General features: G+C 38.5%; 1 protein-coding gene across 2 annotated transcripts in view; it reads right to left on the bottom strand.

Moving 5' to 3' along the window:
* Positions 1-3,686: 3,686 nt before the first annotated feature.
* The window catches only part of TMEM245 (transmembrane protein 245), an 80,005-nt gene continuing 73,646 nt past the window's right edge, over positions 3,687-10,045 (bottom strand). For both annotated transcript variants that reach the window (XM_072329132.1, XM_072329131.1), the window contains one exon: positions 3,687-9,920. In XM_072329132.1, the coding sequence (XP_072185233.1) occupies positions 9,875-9,920 (46 nt within the window). In that variant the 3' untranslated portion in view covers positions 3,687-9,874. The remainder of the gene's footprint in view (positions 9,921-10,045) is intronic.

The raw sequence follows: 10,045 nt of genomic DNA, 5'->3' as shown, positions 1-10,045 counted from the left end.
TCTATTGGTAGTATTTTATAAAGAAAGTAAAAGATGAAATCTATCTAAAGAAAACCTGACATTGCTGCCTCCCGATGGTGCTACATACATGTTATGGCCTTTTGTTCGGTAGGAGAAGGCAGCAATGGTTTTATTCTGTGTGAGTTGAAACGAGCTGAAATGAACAGTCATAACAAAGAAAAACTGTTGGTATGTCTCGTGGAAAGATGGTTTTCTGAGGACCCTTCTCTGAGAGGAATCTGAGTAAATATTTCATTTGATGCAAACCAGATCTACATCTACATTCTGTAGACGAGAATTTGCTCTACCAAATATAGTTATTACGCTCTTTGTATCTGCTAAAGTTTCCAAGGAAATAAACAGGAGGCATTACTTTTGGATCAACCCACATATTTTTTGCCCAATCATTTATGACAAAAGTTACAACAGAATTCCATATGGTGCTTCCAGACGACCATGTGGTATTTTTCTCCTCACACCGCCAATATCTCATTGTCACCAAATACTGCAGCATACCCCCACTCCCAATCAGCAAACAAAATAACAGTGATCTTTTAATTATCAGTCAATCATCCTTTCACTTTTTTTTGAGACCTACGGAGGTACAACCTGTATGTGGGCACTTTAGGGGACTGCTACGTCTTGCCACTTGCTGGATATGTGTTGACATGTAGCCTACGAAGCCCTCACGTCATTATTCCGGTGTAAAAGAAATCATATCACAGTTTTGGCCAGCAGAGCTGCCATTGCCTAACTCTGACAGTGTTAAGTTCAGCTCTAGATCTATAGAGGGTTCAGTTCTTCTACTGATAATCACTCTAGTTAGATATACATACCTGGATCAAGTCTCCCTTAGGTAATAATCATAAATCTGATTCTTTGACTGTGGCATCTTAGAGGAGATGAACCACCTAAACTGCAACAGTTCAGTTTCCCCTGTTGGTAAAGCAGAGAAAGAAGGGAATTACATAGAAATGCTTCTTTGTCACAATGTTCCTTGTTAATCCAGTGATCAGTTACTTACTTCCAAATTTCCACAGGAAATGCCCTTAACTTTCCAATTCGCAGTCTCAGATCAGGAGCAGCAAAGAAAATGAAACAAAAGCCAAAGTCAGCGCAGCCAAAGCAAAACGGGAGTCTTCCTAAAACTTGTCAGACAACTACATCGGAAAGATGCATATCAAACATACCGCTCTCTTTGTAAAGAAGATACATATTCAGAACTTCAGGGAGCTGCATCCTCAAATATTTGAGGCCCTCACCACGCAAATAATGGCAGCATTAAATTTTCAAAGGTCATCTTGTGCAAAGAAACAAAGAACCAGTTGCTGTGACACGCAGCGTGAACTTCCTTGTGAATTTATGTAGAAATGTGGTTAAAACGGAGTTTGTTCCTATTTGGATGGAGGTAGAGAGCTATTAACTTTTGACACAAAGCTAGGTCAAATGAATTAAACATCCTTCAATCAAAGAGAAGAATAAACTTAATATTTAATATGCAAGTTCAATTCTTCTTACGAGTGATGTTAGGACTGTGTTACGTATTTCAGTCACCAGTGGTTTTCCGAACTGCTTTCATTCTTTGTACACTCTTCGCTATTATCATTCATTGAGTGCTTGGATTTATGTCAACCAGACATAAATACTTGAGTCTCTGGGGTATTTTTTTTTCTCAGAATGATAATTGCTATTTTTACGAGCAGTAGAGCCAAAAGACTGCAATTGCATTGTGAACAAGGGACTTTAAAGTTCTCAAGATGGAAAAATAATCTCACCAACTATTAGCTTTCAGCGCTGTTCAATTGAAAAACAAAATGTAACTGCACTGTGTGTATCACTGAAGTCTTCTAAAGAGGTAAGGGTGAAAACAGTTGAAAGTAATCTTTGGAAAAATTTACCAACATTCAGTAAAGCTTGTTTAGTAAAGCAATTGCATGGTTTGGCCTCACTCAGCAGGAAGATATAATTTGTATGCCATTAGTCAACTTGAAAAGAGTTTTGGGGCATAGGTTAGAAACAACTGTGTGGTAAAAGCAACTCATCCAGCTTTAGTTCCCATTAACCTATCTGCTGTAGGTGTCCCTGTTCATTGCAGGAGAGCTGGACTAGAAGAACTTTAAGGGTCCCCTCCATCTCAAACCATTCTATGAATCTCTAAGGGAAAATGGATTCATCTTTGCTAGTAGTAATCAGCTGCTTGCCACAGATTTCCTGCCACTTTTCAATTAAATGCTATCAGTTTAAACTCTTGGACAGAGCAGCTTTTATTCCTTCTTCCCCAGCAATTAATGTTCAGTGCTAACCAAACTGCAACAAGTAGAACTGAGGAGACAATGGAGGTGGTAAAGCCCTCTGAGGCTCACAGATATTCAATGCATGTCTTCCTCAAGTGTGTAAGGGGAGTTGTAACAAACACTGTGTAGGCAAAGCTGACTCTGTTCTGAAGTTAAAAGACCGATTAAAAAAATAAAGGCAATCAGTGCAGGCCAAATTAACTACAGTATAAATGACTGCACCAAAGAATCTTTACTTGCATTAACAATCCAATTGAACTCTGCAAGGAATACATCTGTTGTTTGAAAACAATGAGAGCTTCTTACAATGAAGCCATTACATTTTAAATGATTTCTCTGGTCAAGATCAAAATACATCGATAACATATTTATTTCAGCACTGTTTCAACTTTTCTATCTACCTGATCATTCTTTCATATCACCTAGCCTCCCACACCATACTGTTAGCGAGTTATATTGCACTTAGAGCTCCTGACGCACTTTGAGGGAACAGCTGAACTGAGCAAATAGGACCCTTCACTGGTGCTAAACCATTCTGCTGTGGGTTCTGAGCATGAGAAAAATTGGTCATTTGCTCTCAATCTGTGCACTAAAACTATTTAAAAAAATAGAGGAAGAAAAGAGTGAAAACAAAGGAGTTCTTTCAGAAGTGCGTTAGCTTTGTATGGTGGGCTACAGGTTTGCACGTACATTTGTCTTGGTTCCAACTTACTGAATTCTGAGCATCTTGGAAGCCCTGGTTTTCAAACTTAATAAAGGAACATTAAAAAAAAAAATCATTATTACATTGCTAGCAAAAATTGCCCCAAATCCCTGCCCGCACTCAGTGAAATAATGTTTGATTCCTTCAGAGAACTAAATATCGTTCATCTTTCTTTTAAGAGACACAAGCTAAAATGGGCTGTGCTGTATGAGTTACTTGAGGGCAACCAGTCGGGCCGCAGCACAGTGATAGGGCTGAGAGTGGAACATCAGCCATACCACTTTCTAAACAAAGCAAGCAGTCATGTGAAAAGGATTTGATCACTTTTGCTTTATACTCAATAGAACGAGCTAATATCACGCTTAGACACCAACAATCATTTCCATTTCACAGAGTAAGCCATAATGAAAGTAACTTGAATTACCATCAGCTGCTGAATGCAAGCTTTCAAAGTGTTTGGGCACATGGTCACGCCATTGCAGGCAGCCAAGCCAACCAGAGTTACTGCAGAGGCACACGCCTCACAGTGGGGAAAGTGAAGAAGAAATGGAAGTCTGGAAGTGAAGGAAGTTGTGCTCAGTGATCCTCTGCCATATCTGCGCTTCATCTGAAGCAAGCCTCAGATTTCACCAGCTTAACTGCTTTTGTGGACCAGAGACCCCCATCATCAAAATCCAACTCAGTTGTCTTCAACAGTATTTTATTTCAAAATATATTAAACATTTTGTGCTTACAAAGGACTGCAGTGTGAACACAGTATTAAGTTAAAAGCTTCTTATACCCGCTACAAAAACAAAAAAACCCTTTATTAGGAAGAGGACTGGTGCATACAATCAAAATTAATGAAATAAATACCTCTGCAGTCTATACGAATACTTCTCAACCTTAAACCACGTTCTCTGTTCCGCCACCAATGGACAAAGAGATTACTTTTCTAATACTACACATGCAAAAACAGGCACTGTACCAAAACCAACTATGGAAACATTATTCGTGAACATAGTTCCATTCTGAAATTGTGTCACGTGTACACTTACAGACGAATTTGAGTCGACAGAAGTTATTGCTCCAAATCCCCCACAAGTTCTGCTTAGAAATGCACACATTAGAACAACCTGCGCTCTGTAACACAACAGATCTGCTTCTAGATTGCAGTAGGATCTAGCCAGTCTTTGCACAGAAGGTCACAAGTTTCTTTGGATTTGGTTTGGTGAAATTTACCAAAGAGAAAAAACAAAACTTCCCTACTCTTCCGACCAAAAACATCAGACAGTAGTTAACTAATGTATAGGTAAGCGTTTTGTATTAGTAAAGAAAGCTTATGTCCAGTCATCACTGAAACAAAGTCTTTAATTTTAAAGGTAACAATCAGAACAACTTGTCTGCTCGCAGAATATACCAGCAACAACAGTGGAAACTGAATACACTGAAGTACCCAGCCAGACAGTTACAAACAACACAAAGCTGTTTTTTTTTTACTGATACTTCCTGACAAAGTGTCAGTCTGTGGCTACGATTGGCAGAAAGGTAGCCAAAAGTTTGGATGATGCTTTTCCAAGAGCATGGTCTGGATGACAGTTCTTAAGCTTAATGAAATTCTGTTCCATGGCTACTTTTTAGCTTTGTGATGCCTCTTACACTTAATCCACAACAAACCATAAGAAATAACTAAGAATTAGGTTTCTCATTTAAAGCTGAGAGACAAAAAAGCGAGGGCAGGAAAATAAATCGGTGTTTTTACTCTAAAATCGCCATGCTGAAAATCTTTCAGATATGAATGTGGATGCCTGAGCACTCAAGCTGCATCTACTAGCTAGGAAATGCATCCTGCTGCAAGCAAATATGCCCTGCTTCTGACACAACCTAGTTCTGGAATTGCTACATAATTCTATATTCAGAAAACAACCTTTAATTCAATAAAACACCAATTACATTTGTTTGAGTTTGTCCATATGCAGAGTGCAATAAAGATATTTTCACTCAGAGGGTGGTGACATACTGCAACAGGTTGCCCAAGGAGGTTGTGGATTCCCCATCCCTGGAGGCATTCGAGGCCAGGCTGGATGTGGCTCTGGGCAGCCTGGTCTGGTGGTTGGCAACCCTGCACATAGCAGTGGGTTGAAACAAGATGATCATTGTGGTCCTTTTCAACCCAGGCCATGCCATGATGTACTTAACTTGCCAACCAGCAATTCCTTCCTAAATTGGACATACTATTTCAGTATGTGGATATGCAAAGCATGCCTTTAAGGGAATCTACCCCAAAACAGCATGTGCACAAATTCTTCCAGGGCCAGTGATCTCTTAGCAATGGCTTACCAGATGGAAGAGCAGTCTTTCCCACCTTCACATCAACTGCAGTAAAACAGTTCTAGTCATCCCACCAGTATCTGCTTGGCTCCCCTCCAACTTTCTTTAAATAAACATTAATTCTAGAAAATGGTGCTTGTTTCCACTACAGACAGGCACTATTTTGTTCTCGGGTATCTTAAAAAAAAAAACACAAAAACCCACATTTCAGTTGAAGTCTGAATATGAGAAACATTACTCATATTTATATAATGGTGATATAAACATACATATTTTTGAAGCTCTCACGGAATCCCTGAATATGATCAACACTTCTGGCGCTGCTTCTGGTTTCAAAATATCAAGCTCATTTTGCACATTCCAATTTTCATTTATTTACTTTAATTGCCAATTTTCTCATTTAAAAGCCATTTTGGAGATTTTGACCATAAAGCACTACGAGATTTTAATAAAAAGGACAGATAAACAGCAACAGGTTAAAGATCAAACTTCCATGAGGTTTGTTATTAGGCAAATTTAGTTTTGTAGGAGTGTAAACTAGAAACAAGAAGGGAATGGATTTGCCAAAGCGTGCGTCACCAAAAAGTGTGAGACATAAATATTAATACAACCTTGGAAATACAAGCCCAAATGGAACCTATAAAGACGATCTGCACACATGGTTAAGAGACTCCAGGTTTCAATGAAGAGTATTTAATTGGCAAGGAAAACAGCTGCATTTCTAGAATGCCACCTCCATTATGAAATCTACTGAAGGCTAACTCCGATTCCAACAGTTTTCAGCACCCTCTGAAGAAAGCTTGGCTGTTTCCAGCAGTGATTTACATAAAGGTAGCACTACATATATTGAGAAAATTAAGCTGATACAACAGAAAGACGATGTCTGAATAAAAGCAGTTGTGGAAGCATATTCTACAGCCAATGCAAAGCCATGGTGTCTCTGTAGAATGCATTTGTCCCATCTTTCACACAGGTCCACAGGGAAGGCAACACCCTGTACAGAATTCTGCCACAAGCATTTGGCATTAGTAATTTAGTTCTGCTGCTGCTTTTAAAGGGGTGCTGGGCTTTTGTATTTTCAGGCTTTCTGAAAAACACTGAACATTTCAACCAAACACCAGTTTCAGAAGTTACACTGATACCCGCTATGTTTAATACTGGAAACAGCACCCCAACAAATCCAAACATTCCTTGAAATCAGTCAAGCTACAAGGTACCTCAGCTGAAACAAACCTGTATATTAGTGTGCATACAAAGATCAGGCTTATCTCAATTATTAGACAGACGGCTATCAATTCAATTTCTAAAATGGGTATATTGTATGTATGTACTGCATTTTGTATGACTAGAATAATAAACTTTATTTTTTGTGTTGCTTTTTCTTTTTTTAAGTAGTGTTTCAAAATAAGTCATTACTGCTCCCAACTGGTCACAGCGCGCAGCCATCAGTGCACAGCGCTGAAAGTCACTGTCTTGTAGTACAGCTGGCAAATCGAGCGTGTGCCAGATTCTCATCCTTTGCAACTTGCTGTGTTGTGCTCAATTAAGCCAGTACCTACAGTGACCTGAAGCTAACAAGCTGGGCTGTAAATGGACACACATGAACTTCTGAGTCCTGCTGCAGTACAGTAACGTTCAGCTAAGGTAAAGGAAGGAGAAAAAGGGCTAACTTTGGCTCTGTGCAAAAACAGTTAAGCAATTATCACTAATCCCTTGACACTATGCTTACTTGCAATGAGCCTGATTAGCTAGAAGAGAGCAATAATAAACATTATCATTGTACTTTGCAATACCATGACACAGTACCACCTAAGTTTATTACTACAAGCATTCCCTTCTGAACTCTAAATCATTGTCTTTGTTCTAAATTGAATACTAAGTATACCAAAGACATATAAGTACCAGTGCTTGAAATGGCTGCTCACAGTAAAGCTAAAGACCATCAGCTTCTCACCTGCAAGCATTAAGAGACTGTCACTGCTAAGGTATGCTTTTTAACATATATATATATATATATATTTATATATATTTAAATATGGCAGAATTCAGTGAATATTTCATATCCTAAGAAGGTTTCATTGGAGATTTTGTTTTTCCATTTGCTCTTCTTTTTGGCAGCACACCGTTGCTTATCACCGCGCCACGCAACTTATTTCTAAATCAGACATGGCACATATCATGAGGCCCTTAAGCTATATTTCCTGAGAACGGCTACACTACTGAAAGTTCTCCTTGACAAGTCCTTGCTGAATTTGAAACAGGAGGCATCAAGTAGGAAGATTCATTTCAAAGGAGGACAAGCTAAGAGACTATGTGAATTTAATTCTCCTTACAAAATGACTTCTCTTCAAACTGGGAAAGGAACATTTCAAAATTGCAATGCATCTTCTCAGCTGATTTCACTAATTTGCTGGTATTGGAGATAACTGTCTGAAATACAGTTTTAATCTTGGTAATGGAGACCCTTCTTTGCTCTAAGGCAGTCACACAAGCAGGCAGGGAGAAAAGGAAAACATAAGAACAAGCAGACCAAAGAATGCCTTGTGATGACTCTCTAAAATGACTATGTTACCTTAGGATTCAAAAAGATTCAAAGAGATAACTGGGATAAAAAATGTTGGCAATTTAAATGTCTTGACCAGTAGCAAAGAGAAGCAACAGAAAACCAGAAATACATTAAATATGCATCTTTCTCGCTAGTAATCTTTAAATGCTGACTAGATGAAGTTAGAATGTAAAGAAAGTATTTCAGTGCAAAATTCTTTAGAATAACAACAAGAATAAAGAAGTTTCCCAGGTATCATGGAAATGCAGCAGGAATATTTAGGGGCAGCCTCAGGTTGTCATTTTCCTGCTTATCCAGCAACAATTCCAAAAATGGGTCTTATTAAAGATGAAGTGATTCACAAACCTGAGGAAATTAAAACATGGGATGGTTATGTAATTCAAGCAATACACTCTTCACGTTAAGTTAGCTGGAATTGTTTTGCAGGTCTCTCAGAGTTTCAAATATTAAATAGGATGTTTCCATACTTCGAGGAACAACCAAATCACCAGTCAAGCCCCAGCCTGTCCTCCAATCACATACCTGGAAGTCTGCAAGCCCCAAACCAGCACATGCAAAACCCCACTTTCTGGAGTAACATTTCATCACTAAAACCACAGCAGCTAAGTTCGAGAATTAAGTCGTGCATCAACAGTTGCATTACGGTAAACGGTAAACACAAGGCATGCCTGAATTCTGCATAAACCTTGTCAATCAAACTGAAATAAATTCAAGGTTAAGTTACCAGAAACTGAAAGGTGGTTCTTTGGTTAAGCATGTGCAACTGCTACTTTGTATGAAGGGCCCCAGTGTATTTGTGGAAGCTTTGACCGAAAACACACTTTGCCTTTGCAAAGGTATAAAGATCCACTGTGTCAAAATATTTCAACCAACAATACAGAAGGCCTTAAACGTCACCAAACTTGCAGTTTCAGCAGAATTACATATGAAAGAAAAACACTGAAGTAGTTTGTTTCTGTGATCGAGGCAATACACCATTTCAGGAATTCAAGAACTCTGCATAAATCACTACGATATTTGGCCAGAGGCTTACAAAGAGAAAAACAAAAGCAGCAACCAAAAATAAAACCAACAAAACCCAGCTCTACAACAAAACAAAATCTCTACTCTTTCCCTTTTCTCTTTTGAAATAAACTCATATTTGTTTGAAAAGTAAACGCTACTTGGTCACGGCATTTGAAAACTGACATAAAACAATCCCACTCAAGCTATTATTGTTGGAAGTAGATGTGATAACTGTACATTACCTTAGGTTTAAAGTATTTAAGTTCTTTAATCAAAGTTAGTTGATACTATGACTTCACTGGACAGTGACTAGACATCAGAATATCATCAGATTTCACCAGAAACAAGGGCAAGATTTAAACTATTTAAACACGTCCTAATTCTAAATGATGAAAACTCACATTCCTCAATTTGTATATCAATTAAATTTAGGAAAATACTAGAAGTACTTGTCTTCAACAACATTAAATTTCAGTGCTTATAAAGGGATAACAAAACCTCTAACCTTCAATGGAGCAACAAACAATTGTATTTAATCTTCATTTAACAATGAGTGGTTTACATCTCTGTTGCCATCAGATTAGCAGAGAATAAATATTTTGGACTTAACTTTCTTTAAAAATACTACAAATTAGAAAAACAACCCAAAAAATAAAAGCTAAGTAAGTCATTTCAGCAGATAACAACTCCAGTGGATATATCTGTCCACTCAGCCATTCTTTTTAAGAAGACAGAAGAGTCTACAAAGGTGGCTGTGGAACCATGTGCTAGTATGCAAAGCCATGGGACGCTGACGTTCTCTCTCAAAGAGGCAAAGTGCACAGTAATATAAGGCCAGCAGATGCTTGAGGAGTGGTGTCTCCTAACACTCAAACTATGCATCCCTGTGAACTGCCCCTAGCAGAGCTGCAGAGGGACAGAAGGCCATGGCTGCTGGGAACTCGAGAAAGACCACGTGATTCTCTCATCTTGAACAGGTGCAGCATAGCTCCTTTATCATTCAGCAGCCATTTTTGTCTCCTCAGGACTTTCTCTAGCTGACCTGCAAAAAGACAAAATTTGTTGAGTGACTTCAAATGTCTTGTGCCCTATGAATTAAACAAGAAAAAACATGTAAAATTCTGTGTATAATGCTGGAAGCTCTATGTACAGTGTATGCGGAAAGTC

This window comes from Excalfactoria chinensis, chromosome 2 (genome assembly GCF_039878825.1).
Source record: "Excalfactoria chinensis isolate bCotChi1 chromosome 2, bCotChi1.hap2, whole genome shotgun sequence".
NCBI classification, from domain to species: Eukaryota; Metazoa; Chordata; class Aves; order Galliformes; family Phasianidae; genus Excalfactoria; species Excalfactoria chinensis.
Note: the sequence above shows the minus strand (reverse complement) of the source record. Positions and strands in the feature narration are given on the sequence as shown.